The sequence below is a fragment of the Eubalaena glacialis genome, chromosome 12 (assembly GCF_028564815.1).
Source record: "Eubalaena glacialis isolate mEubGla1 chromosome 12, mEubGla1.1.hap2.+ XY, whole genome shotgun sequence".
In the NCBI taxonomy this organism is placed as follows: Eukaryota; Metazoa; Chordata; class Mammalia; order Artiodactyla; family Balaenidae; genus Eubalaena; species Eubalaena glacialis.
The window spans coordinates 8,018,473-8,037,148 of record NC_083727.1 but is presented as its reverse complement, the minus strand read 5'-3'; the positions used below and the strand labels follow the sequence as shown (position 1 = coordinate 8,037,148).

Below are 18,676 nucleotides of genomic sequence, written 5' to 3'. Positions count from 1 at the left end.
GACCAAAGTGAGGATGGAAACTATCTCCCACTTCACAAGAATCCCAAGACTTGACAGCTTTTTGCACTTTAATGTGTAATACTCGAGGTACAACAAGATAACTGCATCTAACATTGTCATAAATAAAAGAGATCAGTCATCAAGGGCTCCAGAGTGAACAGCATCTTCGTAACCTCCATGCTTATCATCTTTGCTTTCTGGGTGTAATTTAATAAGATCATCAATTCGAAGAATGGTAATTGCCGCTTCAGTTGCAAATTTCAAACTTTTAACTTTAACTATGGTTGGTTCAAACACCCCTGCTTGTTTGTTGTCTCGGGGTTTACCATTGACCAAGTCAAGACCAATCCTGCAATTTAGAAAAAAAACCTATTAAATGGCCTCTTTCATAATTCACACCCATCCTATTCCACCCCTTTAAAAGTTGACTAGGGGGACTCCCCTGGTGGTCCAGTGGTTAAGACTCCACATTCCCAATGCAGGGGGCCTGGGTTCAATCCCTGGCCAGGGAACTAGATCCCACACGCCACAACTAAGAGCCCGCACACTGCAACTGAAAATCCCACACGTTGCAACTAAGGCCCGGCGCAGCCAAATAAATATTTAAAAAGTTGACTAGGTGGTAATCTCATTAGTGCCAGCTGTTCCATTCAAATGTTAACCTTGGGAAACGTTGGGACCTTACAGTAGATCCCTTTAAGTCTAAAGTAATTGATTATGGATAAACAAATTCAGCACTGAAAGAGGTGTAGAAAGCTTAGATGGTAGTGAAGAAATTGTTTCTAAACATCATTTAATATCTTAAAAGGAAGTTGCTTAAAAACAGGTGTGGACCACCCAAAAATAATTTTCTCTCTGGAACCTTCCACTGTAGGTAAATGACTCTACCCAGAGCAGCAGGGAGAGGTGAGGAATCCGATTTGATAACTAAGACACACCAATGGTAATAATCACTAGTCATCATCCTTCATGAGTTTAAAACAAAAACCAAACTACCATATATGATATACAGATGACAATGAAAAACGTTAAGTATGCTTACCATTTTAGATTTTTGCGTTCTGGGTTAACTTGAGCCTCATTATGAAAAGCTCTTAATTTTGCAACCAGATCTATGGAGTCTTGGGCAGCATTAACTGCCAGAGTATTGGGAATAACAAGAAGAGATCTTGCAAACTCGGCAATAGCAAGCTGTTCCCGGGAGCCCTAAGAAGAAAGACAGTGAGGTGTCTTCACAAAAGGAAGAAAATTAAAACCCACAGCAGCAGCTAAGGTCTCAGAAGAGACGTATTCACATGAACGAAGTGCCGTGCCCTTCTAGAAACGAAAACGGGCTTCCGGACGTTCTTACCATGCTGGTTGCGTAGTTTTCGAGGTATATGGACAGGGCCGCTTCTACGGCGCCGCCACCAGGAACCACAGATTTCGACTCCAAAACTCTCTTCACCACACAAAGCGCATCATGTAAAGAGCGCTCCATCTCGTCACACATGAAATCATTTGCCCCGCGTAAGATGACCGACGCAGAGGTACGAGCCTTAGTGCTATTTGAAAAACAGTGAAATTCTCAAATCAATGCTTTAATAAATCTGTGCATAAATTCAATCTAAGTGCCTTGATTAAATCCTGCTTACACAGGACATTTAGACATGGAAGCAATGTCTAGACCATGGAGAAGAGATGAAATGGTTACTTCACCTCAATTTACAATGGCCCAACATTATTTTATCCCATGCGTATAACTGCTTATATCACTGAAAGACTATATAGCAGCAAATAAATGGGAAGGTGACCTATTTTCACTCATTAATAAATAAAATCTGTAGAGCTTTATAATTTAGAAAGTAGCTCTTACTTTTTAATCAAGATCAGTTCATCATCGCAAATTCTCTCCTGTACCACCTCTTCTGCTTGTCCCAACATTGAAGCTTCAAAAGTTTCTTCACCTTCCAAATTGGCCAGGCTCGACAGAATAGTTGCTATTAAAGTAATTACAAAGATCTGTAAACACTGTTCTTTCATGAATATTTTCAAATCCTGCCTTAGATTCAGACACATGTATTTATGATAGAGGTGACATATAAAGGTAAGTTTAAGGTTAAGGTTTACAGTTAAGCATCAGGCAAGCAACTGTCCTTTTATCCTAAGATGGAACCATGTCACTTTGTGGTGGGGCAAGTAAAAGAACTTGCCCAGTTACATAAAAACACGCCTCTATACATATATTTGTAGCACAAAGCATTAAGGGAGTAAAAAGTAAAAACTTGTTTCTGGAGCTGCTTATTGTTAATATCCAATGTAAAGGGACACGGTCCCGTGTAGTAACAGTATCTGAGAGCCGGCAGGAGACTCACCTCCGGAAGCTTTAGCAACGCGTTTAAGGTCCCTTTTTAAAACTCTTCGAACTGCCACAGCACCAGTCTCCACAAAATACTTCAGACACATGTCGTCAATTCCACCAGTGGTTAGAATAACATTGGCACCAGTTGCCAGGATCTTCTGGATTCGCTCCTTGGCGATATCTGATTCTCTACAAAGATGAAGTATTTGAGTAGTAACCCAAAGTTACCTGCTGTGTTTTTTTATGTTAAATATAGCTCGAACTTCCATTAAGTATTTTTCACAAAATAATTGCAGATTAAATTATATTAACTAGGGACTTTCCTGGTGGCGCAGTGGTTGAGAATTCGCCTGCCAATGCAGGGGACACAGGTTCGAGCCCTGGTCCAGGAAGATCCCACATGCCGTGGAGCAACTAAGCCCGTGCGCCACAACTACTGAGCCTGCGCTCTAGAGCCCGCGAGCCACAACTACTGAAGCCCGCGTGCCTAGAGCCTGTGCTCCTCAACAAGAGAAGCCACCGCAATGAGAAGTCCGAGCACCGCAACGAAGAGTAGCCCCCGCTCGCCGCAACTAGAGAAAGCCCGCGCGCAGCAACAAAGACCCAACACAGCCAAAAATAAACTAATTAATTAAAAAAAAAAAAAAAAAAAAAAAAAAAAAGAATCCACCTGCCAGTGCACACGGGTTCAACCCCTGGTCTGGGAAGATCCCATATGCCGCAGAGCAACTAAGCCTGCGCGCCACAACTACTGAGCCTGCGCTCTACAGCCCGCGAGCCGCAACTACTGAAGCTCCCGCACCTAGAGCCCGCGCTCTGCAACAAGAGAGGCCACCGCAATAAGAAGCCCACGCAATGCAACGAAGAGTAGCCCCTGCTCACCGCAACTAGAGAAAGCCCGCGCACAGCAACAAAGACCCAATGCAGCCAAAAAAAAACTAACTGTTCTCTCCCTTCTATGACCAGAATTTAAATCGGTCCAATTTACAGAAAAGGGATTAAAAACTACCAGTTAGCTCTCCCCCACCCCAATCTGAGTTCTTAACCAAGAACTGTGGTTAGAAAGGAAGCAGTGTCCCTGCCTTCAAGGATCTGGGACAACCAAACTCCAGGGCTAATGTTACTCAGTGCAGTACAGAGATTACAAGTGCATGAGAGCCATGTATCCAGCCTGGCAGGTGGGACAAGGAAAGTTGAAGGTCTGGAGTTAATAGAGGGGTCCAGAGTTGAAACTGCAGGTGGGATCAAAAAATGAAGAACCTTGTAGAGATGTTAGAGTCTGAACTGAGAAGTTGTTTAATATTTTTAAGTGAAAGTAACGTTATCAATCGGTGTGTTCAAAAGATGAAGGAATGAAGACAACAAGGCGATAATTGGAGGTGAGTCTATCTGAGAACAGATAGCTTGAGCAGAGAAGTCAAAGTTTATGGCTTGGGTAACTGGGAGGTTCAGCCACTGACTCCTGGAGTGAAATAAATACTAAAAGGTTGGGGTGCAAGATGACAAGAGTTCCTGTTTCAACAAGATGAGTCTGAAGCCCCTGGGATACTCAGGTGAAACCGCCAGAAGGAAATGGAAATCACAAACTATGGGAAACATAAACAGATTTGAAAAATAGCCAATATGTAGACAATTGAAGCCATTTCACTTATTCAAAGAATAGTAGATGAGATCAAAGGATCTTTGAAGTGAAATGAGTTAAAGGTGAACCTCAAAATAAAACTCTCTGTATATACACTAAACAAATACTGTATGTGAAACATGATACTAAGGATGGGGGCTATAAAGCAAAGGAAATCATTCAGCCTCTACCTTCAATTTAAGCTTACAATTTAAGACAAATACATAGTTAGAAACTGTGGTTAAGCCCCAGGAAGACAAAGTATAGGAGCTCACAGCAGAGAATAATTCAGATTGAGGGGGAAAGAAAAGCTTCTTTGAGAGATTTATCAACTAAAAAATAAACAAAAATTAACCAGCCAGGGCTTCCCTGGTGGCGCAGTGGTTGAGAGTCTGCCTGCCGATGCAGGGGACACGGGTTCGAGCCCTGGCCCGGGAGGATCCCACATACCGCGGAGCAACTAAGCCCGCGAGCCACAACTACTGAGCCTGCGCGTCTGGAGCCGTGCTCCGCAACGAGAGGCCACGACAGTGAGAGGCCCGCGCACCGCGATGAAGAGTGGCCCCCGCTCGCCACAACTGGAGAAAGCCGTCGCACAGAAACGAAGAACCAACACAGTCAAAAATAAATAAATAAATAAATAAATTTATTAAAAAATTAAAAAAAAAAAAAATTAACCAGCCAAAACAAGCAGGCACAGAATATATTTTGGGCAGACGAAGGAACACTCTTAGGGGCCTGTGGAAGTAGAGCGTTGGTGGATTCTAGTTTCAGCCGTGCTAGAGCACAGTAAAAAGAGTTACATAAGGAATTTAAAAACCTATCCTAGAGTGATGGGAAGCCTCCAAAAGGTTCTAACGAGATCCACTTGGCTGCTATGAGGAGAATCGCCTGGGCGGGAACAAGACTGAAACCAAGACGACCAGCTTGGGTGCCTCTGCAATAGTCTGGGCAAGAAAATGGAAATGGAAAGCAGGTGAATTTGAGATTTAATTTATAGATAGAAATCAAGCGGTCTTGATGACAGATTAGAAAGGGAAAGAGTATTAAGTAAAAAGGAGTTACAGACATTTCCCAGTCTTCTGCCTGAATAGAGGGGTCCCTAACTAAAATGGCAAAGAGCAGAATTGGGGGTATCATCACAAGTTCAATTTTAGACATAATGACTTTGAGATGCTTAAGAAGCATTCAATCAATTAAAGCTCAGAGAAATAGATTTGGGAGTCTCCAGCATAGAGACGTTGGCCACCCAGGCACAGGAATACAGATGAGGTAGTATCACAAAGCTGCTCTATCCTCCGAAAGTCTTTCAAGCAGTCAAAGACTTGATAAAGGTCAAGTGGAAATTGAACGTGTCTAATGAACTTCACAGCGGTGATCACTAGTGACCTGAGCAAGCGGTCCTCCAGTGGAGAACACAGTTGAAAAGGGTATGAGAAATAAAACACCAGGAAGGTTTTTGTGTGAATCACTCTTGTGACATCTGGCTATAAAGAACTGAGGAAGGATAGAGAGTAACTGGAACAGGCGGGGGCACAAGAGGCTTTTATTTAGGGATGAGAGGTACAAGTGGAATCCAGAAAGGAACGAAGAGTAGAATTAGCAGTTGAAGATGCAGTTGAGAAAGAATAATAGAGGAAGCAAGACTCTAAAAGCAGAAGGCAACAGGATCTGGAACACTTATTCTAGAGGGGCTGACCTTTGATGGAAAGAGTACACATGCAGATAAATTTAAGAGTACATCTTGGGATTTCCCTGGTGTTCCAGCAGTTAAGACTTCGTGCTTCCACAGAAGGGGATGCGATCCCTGGTTGGGGAACTAAGATCCCGTGTGCCACATGGTGCGACCAAAAATCGAAGAAGGAAAAAAAAAGGGAGTACATCTTCCCAACTAGCTCTCTAGCATGCCAGTCGATAGATACGGCCGTATGAACTACCTGGTAGCTGGCAGTCAACACTATACTGTTTGGTTCTTGTACCGCTTGAGGAAATACATTGCTGGATGTATCTTCAAAGCCTTAATATCAATATACTCATAAAACCAAAATTCCGTAAAATGTTGATTTTCATGTAGCACCCAAATCTCTCTTAAATCATCACCATGTTTCCTAATTTTCCGGGCAGTTTAGGTAAAATATAGTTTGACTTCGGTTAAAACTTTGGTTAAAAATGTTAATTTTTAAAGTCCTCCAAGACACTCACACTTGGAAAAAAAAAACTACTTGCCTAATCATCATACCCTGCTACCTATTAGACCTACCACTCATTCTTTTTAGTTTACTGTCACCTGCTCTAAAAAAGGGTACTTTACAAACACCCCCTGTCCAAGGTCAAAAATGAATCTCTCAACATACCTCTGTCTAATCTGGTCCAGTTTTTCAGGGTCTGTAATAACCACTTGTACACCAAGCTTCATTTTTGTTTTCTGCAGGCTGAAGTCAAGGCAAGCAATTTTTGCATTAACTATTCTCTTGGGCATGCCTAAAATTGAACATAACATTAAGTACCTTTATAGTAACTATAATATTGTTACCTTTTATAAAACACACCTATCCTTAGAGACCTGAAGAGATTTTAAATTGTTATATGTAAACACACGAATCTACTTTTAACCTTAGAAACAAACACTTAAGTGGCATTAAACACACGTGCTTTCTTTTAATTTGCGTTTTTCTTAAGTTATATGTAATTAAATTACAAAAGAGGAACTGGCAACATTATGTACCATTTCCTTTTTCTCTGGGCTTCACTAAAGAACAGTAAATGCACATCCTGGATAGTTCACCTGAAAACGTAGTTATACAGTCCACAAACAGCTAACTTTATCCTTCAGTATTCTCGTTACATGACCAAATCAAACCACAAGCCTTACCCTGGGACCCCACCACACAGTTGAGTGCATAGCCATTGATGAGCATACTTTCCATCTGACTTCTCCCATGGGCTTTCAGAATATTAATGGAATTGACTGGATAGCGAGGCTGGCCTCTGACATCCGTGTATTTAACAGCAAGTACAGCATCTACCACCATATTAGCAAAGAAATCACCACTTCTAAGCCAACAGTTAAGGAGAACAAGAGACTCGGGATGGACAGTGGGTGCACATGAAAATCAAGGCTAATTCAAAGGCACTTCCTTTTAGCAATCTCATCAAAGAAACAGCCATTATATATGCCACCAAAATGTTAGAGTACTATTTATCACTATCTGCATACTACTTTTACACATACTTTGTATTACCTTTCCCCCCAGGAAAGAAGGGAACAGGCAATTTCAATACAGCATCATCTGGCACAAAAACTAACACAGCATCTTACTTTTAAAAAAGCCTAAACTTTACTGGACCATCACAAGGATACATTCCAATAATTTTGGAAGACATCGATGTCTTAGCAGCATTGATCAGGCAATCCTTTCCAAGTTCATCAGTGTTAATAATTAGATTCTCATTGATATAACGCACTGCTTCCCTGTTTGAAGTGTGGGGAAGAAAATATAAATTCACTACTCAAAATTTTTGCTTTATCATTGTGTCAGGATGTCAGAGGCATCAATTTTCTGTTCAGCCATTTCATATAGAAGGAGGACACAAATAATCCTCCCTCTTCAGATCACGGCAATTTTAATCTATCCCATAAGCATAGCCACTAAATCTATTATTAGGAGATAATGTGGTAGTCAAATGGGAAGAAAAGGATACTGGCCCAACTTCTTACTTCAAATGTTAACTACTTAAATGCTAAAATACAACTTTTTCAAAGTAAAATTTAGTCATTAATTGAAACATTTAAAGAACAGACTGTTGGCAACTATTACATCAAACAACATATAAAATTTTCTCTGAATGTAAACAATCTTACTTGCAAGCAAGTCGATAGCCACTAATAACTGATGTGGGATGAATTTTCTGTTTGACTAGTTCATCTGCATTTTTTAGAAGTTCTGCTGCAATAATAACCTGCAGAGAAAACATCCATTACTCTCATAATAGCCTGACATTATGTGCAACACATATGTAAAAACAACACTAACACGCATCAGATATTAAGAACCAGAAATGGTAACGGTGGTGAAATGCATAACTGCTTATTAGAAACCAGAAAAAAAGACACCCCTACACGGTATTTTATACGCAAATGGCTAAAGCCAGATAAGAGTCAGAAAAGTGTTCTGGCCAATAAATTAGTTCTACAGTACAACAATAGGAGACACATCCATTACTCTTCAAGATGAAGTGCTCAACATAAGCTAAATGAAGAGCCTGACCACTCAGATTATCTGTACTATTTATTTATTTATTTATTTATTTGGCTGTGCACGGCTTGCAGGATACTAGTTCCCCAACCAGGGATTGAACCCAGGCCCTCGGCAGTTAAAGTGCGGAGTCCTAACCACTGAACCGCCAGGGAATTCGTGATTTGTACTATTTTACGTTATTATTTAAAAAATCATCCTTCTAAGGACACCAAAAATTATTTTTTAATCAAAAAAAACTGAAAAAATTTTGTCTGCATCTTTTGGGGGAAATTATAGTTGTATTTAAAAAACTATGTTATCATAAACAAGTTACTTAACAAAGACCATTATCGTTATTTAGAAGAGGTAGATTCCATTCTTCCATGGCTTAAAGTTTAATCTAGAAACAACCATTTTCTACCACAAACCATTGCTTGTTTCTTTACAGCAAATTATTATTTGCTCCTCACCAAATAATAGTGTTTCTACTACATCAGGGTGCTGGGTGATCTTCGAGGAGTTTATATCATGTTACTGATCGCGTTTACAAACTTTCTCAAACTCCCATTTGAACTCATGAGATCACTTGTCAGCCTTTAAAATATAAAAACACGTTGTTTTTAAAAAACTGGTAAGGTTTTAGGAATTCCTGGGCCTCAGGCTGTGAGGGGAGGGGAAAAAAAACGACACTTTTTTTTCCTTTAAAAAAAACCCCATTAAAAAAAATTCTCCGTGATGCATGAATAACAGCTGAGAAAAAATTCGTAAAACTCGCGAAAACATTTAAAGTGAGGATTATATTAAACTATCTCTTAAGTTTCTTTTCTACTTGAATTGTACAAACTAGCTATAACCACAAGTCTTCAAATTTTGTTTCTGAACCACTACCCCCAAAACAAATGACTTACCTCTGGCTTCACTTTCTGAAAATATGATTTTAAGAGGAATACTAGTATTTAGCCATTAGCCCATTAGTCTTTACCTACCACAGAGGTAGTTCCATCTCCCACTTCTTTGTCTTGCAGGTCAGCGAGCTCGCAAAGAACTCTGGCTGCAGGGTGTTCCACCTCCAGTAACTTCAGGATGGTTGCACCATCATTAGTAATGGTTACATCCTAAGAAATTTCCCGGGGAAGAAAAAATGACATATTCAACCACAGAAACAGAATACCCCTAAGTTAGAACAACCCCATTATGATACATTCACCTTCGGTATACCTTTCAACACTAGCATCCTGATAAAAACAAAGAATTTACAAAGCGAGGTGTTCATGAACCGTTTTTTTTCCTTAAAGTGACTAACACAATATTTAGATATACTTACACCAATATCATCCACTAACATTTTATCCAAGCCAACTGGACCAAGAGAACTTTTCACAATATTGGCAATCGAAGCTGCAGCCATGACTGTAGAAATGAAAAAAAGAAATGAAATTAGAAAAATCCTTGATTCCAAGAGACAATCATTTCAGCCTAAAAAAAGTAAGTGACATGCAACAGCCTCTAAATTTTTCAAATCTACAAATCCATCCCAATTTGAAAATCAGCTATTAAAAGTCTAATATGGGGAGGGGAGTGGCTAGTGACATACAGTCTGAATTCAACCGCCAAGGGGACGCCAAGTGTTGTAGAGAGTACCCACTTCATTGTCTCATAGAATTAAAACATAATCTACCCGTCGTCATTTCAGGTTCTGCCACTCCACACAGAACAGAAAAAGATACGTATCAGCCTTTTCCCTCAGACTCTGGCAGGTTTAAGAAAAAAAAAGTTTTATTAAAATCAACAAGCCTTTGTGAATCAAAAAAGCGGTAATCCAAAGGTTCTGACTATACTTCAAATTTGTTCATGACAAAAAATAGGAATCTATCAAATGACGATACGATGGACTGGCCTTCGTGACTTCTGAAGTGTAAGCGATCTCAACAATGCTTTAAGCGGTTAAAGCTTACTAGATAAAATGAGTTTATCATTTAACATTCAACAAAAACTTCGTCAGCTAGCTCTGTTACTAGAAGTAGTCAGCGACAGGTGGGATACGGACTGAATCTGCAGGGGGACAACGGGCAAGTAATCTGAAGAGTGGCCGATGGCCATTCGCCCCTCAGTAAAACGAGCCATTAAAGCCAGTTTTTCCTGGTGAATGGCCCTAGAAGGAGACCCAGAGGTTGCGGTGGACGCCCTTCCTGATCAGCATCAGGACAGAAGGCGCAGGACACCCGGCTCCCTGGGACTCGAGGCGCGGCGGCACGTGTCGGTGCGCGGAGCCCGCCCTCCAGGCCGGGGTGCGCGGAGCCCGCCCTCCAGGCCGGGGCGCGCCTCGCCAGCCTCACGACCGCAGCATCCGGGCAGTTCTCCTTAAAACCGCGCTGCGGGGAGAGGGCGCTGCCGTCCCGAAGTGCCGAGACCCGCCGCGGGTCGGAGACGCCGCCCGTGCCTCCCGGGGGGCCCTTTGTGGGGAGAGAAGGGAAGGCGTGACCACGGCAGCCACGGCCCCAGCGAGGCAGGGGAGGGTGGCGCACCGCCGCGGGCCCGCCGCAGGCCTCGCCCGCCCTTACCGTTCTGGGAGCGGATCGCCTCCCCAGTGCTGCGGTCCCCGAACACGGACAAGGGCCCCTCCATCTTCGCGGCAGGGCACACGTCGAGTTTCACTCACACCGCGGGCAACAAGCGTCTCGTCCCTGGGCCGGGCGGCGGCCACAGCAGCGGCGACGGCGTGGAAGGGGCCCGAGCGACGCCGCAGGGACTGCTGGGAACCACACTCCTCCTCGCTTCCTGACCGGGCCGCGGGGCAGGGCGGGAAAGAAAAATGGGGAGGAGGGTGGAGAATCGTGAGCGCGCAGGAAGTGAGGAGCCTGAAGGGGGCGGATCCAGCACTTCCGCTCAATTTAGAGAGCGAATGAGAAGGGCGCGAAGGTAGGAGGGCGGAAGTCAGTATCTCGGACCGCTGGAAGAAGGGGGTGCTGGGCCGAAGTTTTCCCTACTAGGCACAGGTTGCGCGTGCGCGTTTGCACATTCTAGTCCCTTCTAGAAAAGGTCGGTAGAGCGGAGCTCTGTGACGGAACGGGGGGGTGGGGCCGTGTATGGGAGAGCCGGGGTTCTGAGCGAGTCTTAATTGGTGGTGTATAAACCGGCGTTCTTGTTTTCCTTAAATGTATGGACTAGCTAGCAGAGCACGCGACAAGTAGCAGGTTTTGTTCCCGGGCTCACGGGTATAAGCTCCATGGGTCATGTGGGAAAACGACAACCACCTTTTCTGAAAACTGCATCTCGCGCTGCCCCGCCCTCCCAGAGCCCAAATGGCGCGTGCGTGTGTGTCCGACAACGATCGGTCTATGCTTTGCGACCCGAGGGCCCAAACGAGGTAACAAAATGCCGTCCGTGCCTTGGACACGGGACGCCCCCGATGAGCTCGGCCCGACTTAACGGACCGTGAGCCAACCACCAAGCGCGTTGCTGCGAGGTGGTTGGTTGAATCCGGCGCCTGCGTGCGCCCCAGCGTAAGCGCTGATTGGAGGAGCGGAGATGACGGATTGCCCTATCCGCCACTCAGCGGCAGGGGGCTTGTTAGCGCGGGTCGAGGCGTCGATGACCTTACGTTCTCCTAAGGCCTTTCCCTAAGTTAATATGGCTGCGGCCGGCGAGCCGCTGGGACGCCGGTGAGGAAAGGAGGCAAAGTCTTTCCGAGGTTTTGGCTACGATTCCCCTCAGCAATGGCGCTTCGGTCGGGGTTCTGGGAGCTGTTGTCGGTTTGCAGGAACCCCGGTAATTCATCTTCCCACGTCTCTGATTACTCCCCAGGGTCAGCATAATGTGCACATGCAGGTCGTCTTTTGCATTCAACATATACCATCGAAAAGTAAACGAGCTAACAGCATCGTGATGACACTAGTAGAAAATTAAGGACCAGGGTCTGTGATGACTACACCCCGTGACCGAACATACCTTTTGTCCCCCTTCCAGGGCGCGAAGGCTGAGAGGGAGAGGATGGGGACAAGTTAGATCATATTTTTGTTTTGTCCGTTTCGTCATTTTTTAAAGATCCGTATGGTTGTTTACGTTCTTAGGGTGTCGGGTGGCAGCGCTGTCGACCAGTTCCAAGCCAGCGGTGAAGCCTGAAGCGGACCCCGAAGGAAATGAAGCTGTTGCCCCGGAGTTCACCAACCGGAACCCCCGGAATCTGGAGCTCTTAGCTGTAGCCAGAAAAGAGCGGGGCTGGGGGACAGTGTGGCCCTCCCGCGAGTTCTGGCACAGGTAATTAACTCTGCTAGGTATTGATCACAGAGCATGCACGGTGCCCTGCAAATTGTTTTCATCAGTTCATTTAAGGAACGTGCCAGGTAACTGCTGGCGACTCTCCTCTCAGGAAGCTGACTTGCGCTGGGTCTAGGAGGGGTTAGTGGAGGGAGGCGGCAAACAATAAATACGTAGGTGTCATGGAGGAAACTGAAAGAGGATAAAGTTAGAATGGGGGACTGGTTGACTAAGACCCCTCAGAAAGTAGGAAGAAGCCAAACTATCTGCCAAGAAGAGCGTTCCCAGCAAAGGAAACAGCTAGGGTGGGAATGAGCTTGGCGCGTTTGGGGAACTGAAAGGCCTGTGTACCTGGAGCTCAGAGGGCCAAGAGGTAAATGGAGAGGTAGATAGGAGACACATCATTAGCTTTGTAAATCAAGTAAGCGCTTTAGACTTTATTCTCACTGCAGTGGGAAACTATGAGGGGATTTAAAATTTGAGCCCGACTGGAAGATCATTCTGGTTCCTTTGAGGAGAACAAATTTTTAAGGGGGCAGTGGTAGAGGCAGGAAGAACATTTAGGAGTCTATTCTTTGTTATAAAGATGGCTAGTTATTGAATGCTTTCTCTTTGCCAGGAACTGTGCTAGGTGCTTTATATGCATTTTCTCATTTAATCCTTAAAAGTACTTTTTGAAGCAGGTGCAGTAATTTCCCCCGTTTTACAGGAGCAGGGGAATTGAGGCTTAGGGAGACAGGAGGGGGTCAAAGAAAGGGGGCAGGCAGTTCATCGTCGAAATAATCTGAATTTTGAATCCTGAATTTTTTTTGAAATACCCAAACTATCACTTTTACTTAATATTTGGATTATTTAAATAATTGGAGATCTGTTTCCCCCCTTTTTTCCCTATCTCTCCATTCACAGTATTATCAGTATAAAATTGGAAGTGACCTTGGAGATAATGAGTCCTACCCCTTTGTTGCACTAATGGTTTGAGACAAGGATCAGCAAACTATGGCTCCTGGGCCAAAGCTGGCTTGCAGGCTAAATATTGTTACATTTTTTTAAAAAGATTTTTTAAAATGCAAAGAATATTTTGCGATGTGAAAATTGTGTAAAATTCAAAGTTCATTATCCACAAAGAAAGTTTTATGGGCACCCAGCCACCGCTCATTCTTACCTGGCTGTTCTGGTATTACTGTGGCTGAGTTGAGCAGTTGACCCATGTTGTTACCTGAAAACTAGGTTCGCCTCTTGGTGGATGTCAAGCCAGAAGACACAAGCAAGCCAAAGATCAGGAGAAGGAAGGATTTATTAGTTGCAGCAAGTAAGGAGAACCTCGGGGGTCTTCCCCAAAGCAGGGTCACCCGGAACAGCAAAACTGGGGGATCTTTAAGCTAAGGGTACAAGCATATTCCTGAAGGGGCTTGAGCGGAGGAGAATTCAGCATAGAATTGGGGCCAGGGTCGACAGAGTCCTAGCGTTAGTTGATTGAAGTCACAGGGGTCAACATAGTCATTTCCATCCTCCACCTGAGGATGGAGAAACTTAAAGACGGTGTCAGATTGTTACATATTTCCCTTGAGGAGGAACTAGGACTCTGTTTTACCGCTGAACTCTTGTTTCTTGACTGCTTTTCCTTTGTCCCTGCATTCCCTTACTTCCCTTAAGATCATTAATTACTGAGACCTGTTCAAGAGCAGGCGTTGTGGCCAAGCTTAGATCACAAAATGGCTTAGGCCAAAAATGGCTTCTCTTATGTGAAGAAAGCCATGCCTAGTTCTCTTTTTCCAGGGACCCACGACCCTCTCTGCTTACAATATGGCCTACAAACCATAAAATATTTACTATCTGATCCCTTACAGAGAAAGTGTGTTGATCCCTGGATTAAGAGATTGTGATTTTTACTAGGGCTACCAGCGAAACTAGGAGTAGAACCCACATTTCTAAATCTAGTGCTTTTTATGCTATTTCACACTAAGAATCTTAGTATAATGTTTGATTTCAATGTTTTCTTTATCATGAACTTAATTTCTAAATGTGTAATGTATACAAGTGTTGTAAAATCCAAAAGGGGCTATAGTTTCTGTGTATCCTTCTAGAGCTAGTCTATGCAGGTAAGTATGAACTTGTATTTTTTCATTATATATCTTACCACATCATATACATTGTTCTGCATTCCCCCACCCACCTCCTTCACCACCACCCCCCAACACACACACACACACAGACACACACACACACTTAAAAATACATCTTGGAAATATTTTGTGTTGGTTGGGAACATTGGCTCTGGAGCCAGACCCCTGGACTTAAATCCTACCTAGCTTCATTACTTACCATTCATTAGTTGTAACCTTGCTAAGTTACTTAACCTTTCTGTGTCAGTTTCTGCAGCCCAAAAAAGAAAAAAAAAAAAGAAAGAAAGAAAGAATAATGGGATTAGTTTGAGACATGAGCTATACCTGTAAACAATTAGGACTCCCTGGCACAGTAAGTGTTCAATAAATGTTAGCAGCAGCAGCATCATAAATTGCTACTTTGTTCTTAATTATGTAAAATAACTGTTTGAAGTAACTGTGTAAAATACCGTCACCTTACGTTTAGGTCTTTAATCCATTTTGAGTTTATTTTTGTGTACTGTGTTAGGAAGTGTTCTAATTTCATTCTTTTACATGTAGCTGTCCAGTTTTCCCAGCACCATGTATTGAAGAGGCTGTCTTTTCTCCATTGTATATTCTTTCCTCCTTTATCAAAGATAAGGTGACCATATGTGCGTGAACACTCTATGACATAAATCACAGTAAGATCCTTTTTGACCCATCTCCTAGAGAAATGGAAATAAAACCAAAAATAAACAAATGGGACCTAATGAAACTTAAAAGCTTTTGCACAGCAAAGGAAACCGTAAACAAGAAGAAAAGACAGCCTTTACAATGGGAGAAAATATTTGCAAACGAAGCAACTGACAAAGGATTAATTTCCAAAATATACAAGCAGCTCATGCAGCTCAATATCAAAAAAAACAAGCCAATCCAAAAATGGGCAGAAGACCTAAATAGACATTTCTCCAAAGAAGATATACAGATTGCTAACAAACACATGAAAGGATGCTCAACACCACTAATCATTAGAGAAATGCAAATCAAAACTACGATGAGGTATCACCTCACACTGGTCAGAATGGCCATCATCAAAAAGTCTACAAACGATAAATGCTGGAGAGGATGTGGAGAAAAGGGAACTCTCTTGCACTGTTTGTGGGAATGTAAATTGATACAGCCACTATGGAGAACAGTATGGAGGTTCCTTAAAAAACTAAACACAGAGCTACCATACGACCCAGCAATCCCACTACTGGGCATATACCCTGAGAAAACCATAATTCAAAAAGAGTCATGTACCACAGTGTTCATTGCAGCACTATTTACAATACCCAGGACATGGAAGCAACCTAAGTGTCCATCGACAGATGAATGGATAAAGAAGATGTGGCACATATATACAATGGAATATTACTCAGCCGTAAAAAGAAACGAAATTGAGTTATTTGTAGTGAGGTGGATGGACCTAGAGCCTGTCATACAGAGTAAAGTAAGTCAGAAAGAGAAAAAAATATCGTATGCTAACACATATATATGGAATCTAAAAAAAAAAAGAAGGTTCTGATGAACCTAGGGGCAGGACAGGAATAAAGATGCAGACATAGAGAATGGACTTGAGGACATGGGGAGGGGGAAAGGTAAGCTGGGACGAAGTGAGAGAGTGGCATGGACATATATACACTACCAAATGTGAAATAGATAGCTAGTGGGAAGCAGCTGCATAGCACAGGGAGATCAGCTCAGTGCTTTGTGACCACCTAGAGGGGTGGGATAGGGAGGGTGGGAGGGAGATGCAAGAGGGAGGGCATATGGGGATATATGTATACATATAGCTGATTCACTTTGTTATACAGCAGAAACTAACACAACATTGCAAAGCAATCATACTCCAATAAAGATGTTAAAAATAAATAAATAAAAATAAAATACCGTTGCATGGCTGTTTTAATTAACTGACTCCCTATTGATGATTATCTTTTATGATTTCAAACAGTGTTGAAATGAATTGTCTTGTCCATGCAATTTGGCAGTGAGATTGGGCATATTTTCATGGGTTTAAGAGTCATTACTATTTTTCTTTTCTGTGAACAGTCTATCCACATCCTCTGCCTATTAAGTTACTGGTCATTTTCTTATTGATTATAGGAGGCTTTTTACATATTATGGAAATTAGAACAATATAGGATTTAAAAATATTTTTTGTTTCATTGCTTGCCTTTTGACTTCACTTTACTGTTTTGTTTTTTTGTTTTTCTTAGCATGCAGAAAACTTTGTTAATTTTTTTTTTAAACAAAAGCCATATGATGTAGTTTGAGGTCATGTTAAATAGCTTGATATAGTTAAATAGGCTTATCTTACTTTGACATTACTTAAAACTTCTCCCATGTTGTCTTCTAGTACATTTATGATTTCTGTTTTTATATTTAAATCGTTAGCTAGAAAATAAAAGCATATAGTAAGGGGGGTTCAGTGGTTAAGACTCCACACTCCCAATGCAGGGGGTACGGGTTCAATCCCTGGTCAGGGAACTAAGATCCCGCATGCCGCATGGCGTGGCCAAAAAATAAAGTATTTCCTTCCTTTAAAAAAAAAAAAAAATAGCATGTAGTAAGTGTATTTTTATCCAGTGCAGGGTCAGCAACTTAGCTTTGCCTCTTCAAATCCTTTTTTGAAGTAGATGCTGTGTAAATCTCAGCAGTCAGAAATACCAAATTTCTCCTGGATATTTGAGGCTAAGTAAAAATGGTTTATTGCTGATGATATTCTCATAAGAGCAAGGGAATAACACCTTTCCCAAGCAAAAGCCAGGTTAAGTATGCTGAAGTAAATGAACTAGACATTACATTCTTGAGAAATATTTTGGCATTTATTCACCTGAAGTCATTTATCTTTAGAATTCTTTTATGATTTTATTCTCTCACCTCGTTTAGGTTGCGAGTTATAAGGAGTCAGCATCACATAGACGCGCTTGTTGAGCATCGCAATGGCCAGGCTGTGGTTTCGGCATCCACTCGTGAATGGGCCATTAAAAAGCACCTTTATAGCACCAGAAATGTGGTGGCTTGTGAGAGTGTAGGACGAGTGCTGGCAGAGCGGTGCTTGGAAGCAGGAATCAACTTCATGGTCTACCAGCCAACTCCTTGGGAGGCAGCCTCAGACTCGGTATTTTTGTTTTCATGTACTTAGTTAAAAGGTATTGTGTTAATTCTTGACACTAGATACTTACATAATAATAGTTCCATTTATTAAGTACTTTCCAAGTGTCAGACCCTGAGGTGAGTATCCTGATGTGCATCACCTCACAGCAGCCTATAGCGTGTCAGGACTCATGTTCTGTAGGTCAGCTGAGGCTGGCTGGCCCAGTCCGTGTGGCACGGGGCAGGGTTCAAACCCATGTGAATGATTCCATAGCCATAATGTTGACCACTCTGCTTTCCTATTCATACAGTAACATCTTGTCTATAGAATATTTTAAAATGCTGCTAATCGTGGACATCTCTACATCCCCTTTTTTCTTATCTGTGTCATTATTAAGGTCACTTTCTGAAAAACCAGTGTAGGCTGGGAAGTTAGCAAGGATCAAATCAGTTGTTTATTTCTCTTTCTCTTGGGAAGTGAACTATTGTCAGCTTGTGGTGTTGACTTAATCTTTTCCTTTTTTTCCTGATCTTCAAAACCAGATGAAACGACTGCAGAGTGCCATGACAGAAGGTGGTGTGGTGCTGCAGGAGCCTCGGAGAATCTATGAATGAAGCAGAAGCGTTGTTTGATACTTGTAAATGTAAAGCTGTCAGCTATTCATTCATCAGAAGAGAGCCTCTAGAAGAACCGCCAGCTTGGACGTCTTGTACAGTAACCTAACGGCGGAATGTTATTAGTAGTTAAGGTTGTCATCTTCTCCCCTTCTGTGTGTTTGTTTTAAATCCAGGGCTAAATTCTTCTCTCTCGGACGTGAGAAGTATCTGAGAAGAGCTGTTGCCAATTATAATTAACTTTTGAGGAACAAATTAAATGTTGTTTATAAGTTAAAGAATAAAGGTATATTGTGAACTCTTATTTTCTGGTTATATGACATTTTCTCCGCCTTTGAGCTCACTGTGGCATGGGTACACATAGGTTTATGCACTTGTC

General features: G+C 42.4%; 2 protein-coding genes and 2 non-coding genes across 7 annotated transcripts; 1 reads left to right on the top strand and 3 right to left on the bottom strand.

The window, feature by feature from the left end:
* Window positions 1–55: 55 nt before the first annotated feature.
* TCP1 (t-complex 1) lies at window positions 56–10,988 on the bottom strand. Of its 3 annotated transcripts, none has more exons than XM_061206975.1 (12): window positions 10,762–10,988; window positions 9,525–9,610; window positions 9,187–9,315; window positions 7,825–7,922; window positions 7,324–7,434; window positions 6,835–7,016; window positions 6,317–6,443; window positions 2,355–2,530; window positions 1,856–1,979; window positions 1,352–1,544; window positions 1,043–1,206; window positions 56–349 (listed from the first exon to the last, which is right to left on the bottom strand). In XM_061206975.1, exons 1-12 carry the CDS (start codon window positions 10,823–10,825, stop codon window positions 133–135), a joined length of 1,671 nt encoding a protein of 556 aa, XP_061062958.1. In that variant the 5' UTR covers window positions 10,826–10,988; the 3' UTR covers window positions 56–132. The 3 variants fall into 3 exon arrangements, with proteins under 3 accessions (XP_061062958.1, XP_061062960.1, XP_061062959.1); XM_061206977.1 differs by having other exon boundaries at window positions 6,883–7,016; XM_061206976.1 differs by having other exon boundaries at window positions 6,835–7,013.
* On the bottom strand, window positions 1,657–1,788 carry LOC133102728 (small nucleolar RNA SNORA20). Its single transcript, XR_009703075.1, has one exon. It is a non-coding gene; the product is annotated as a small nucleolar RNA SNORA20 (small nucleolar RNA).
* LOC133102729 (small nucleolar RNA SNORA29) lies at window positions 7,517–7,654 on the bottom strand. Its single transcript, XR_009703076.1, has one exon. It is a non-coding gene; the product is annotated as a small nucleolar RNA SNORA29 (small nucleolar RNA).
* Window positions 10,989–11,815: 827 nt separating the features above from the next.
* MRPL18 (mitochondrial ribosomal protein L18) lies at window positions 11,816–18,591 on the top strand. 2 transcript variants are annotated; one of them, XM_061207386.1, is made up of 4 exons: window positions 11,816–11,968; window positions 12,271–12,457; window positions 17,476–17,558; window positions 18,226–18,591. In XM_061207386.1, the coding sequence occupies exons 1-4, from the start codon at window positions 11,917–11,919 to the stop codon at window positions 18,291–18,293; spliced, it is 390 nt and encodes a 129-aa protein (XP_061063369.1). In that variant the 5' UTR covers window positions 11,816–11,916; the 3' UTR covers window positions 18,294–18,591. The 2 variants fall into 2 exon arrangements, with proteins under 2 accessions (XP_061063369.1, XP_061063368.1); XM_061207385.1 differs by having other exon boundaries at window positions 17,476–17,707.
* Window positions 18,592–18,676: the final 85 nt, after the last annotated feature.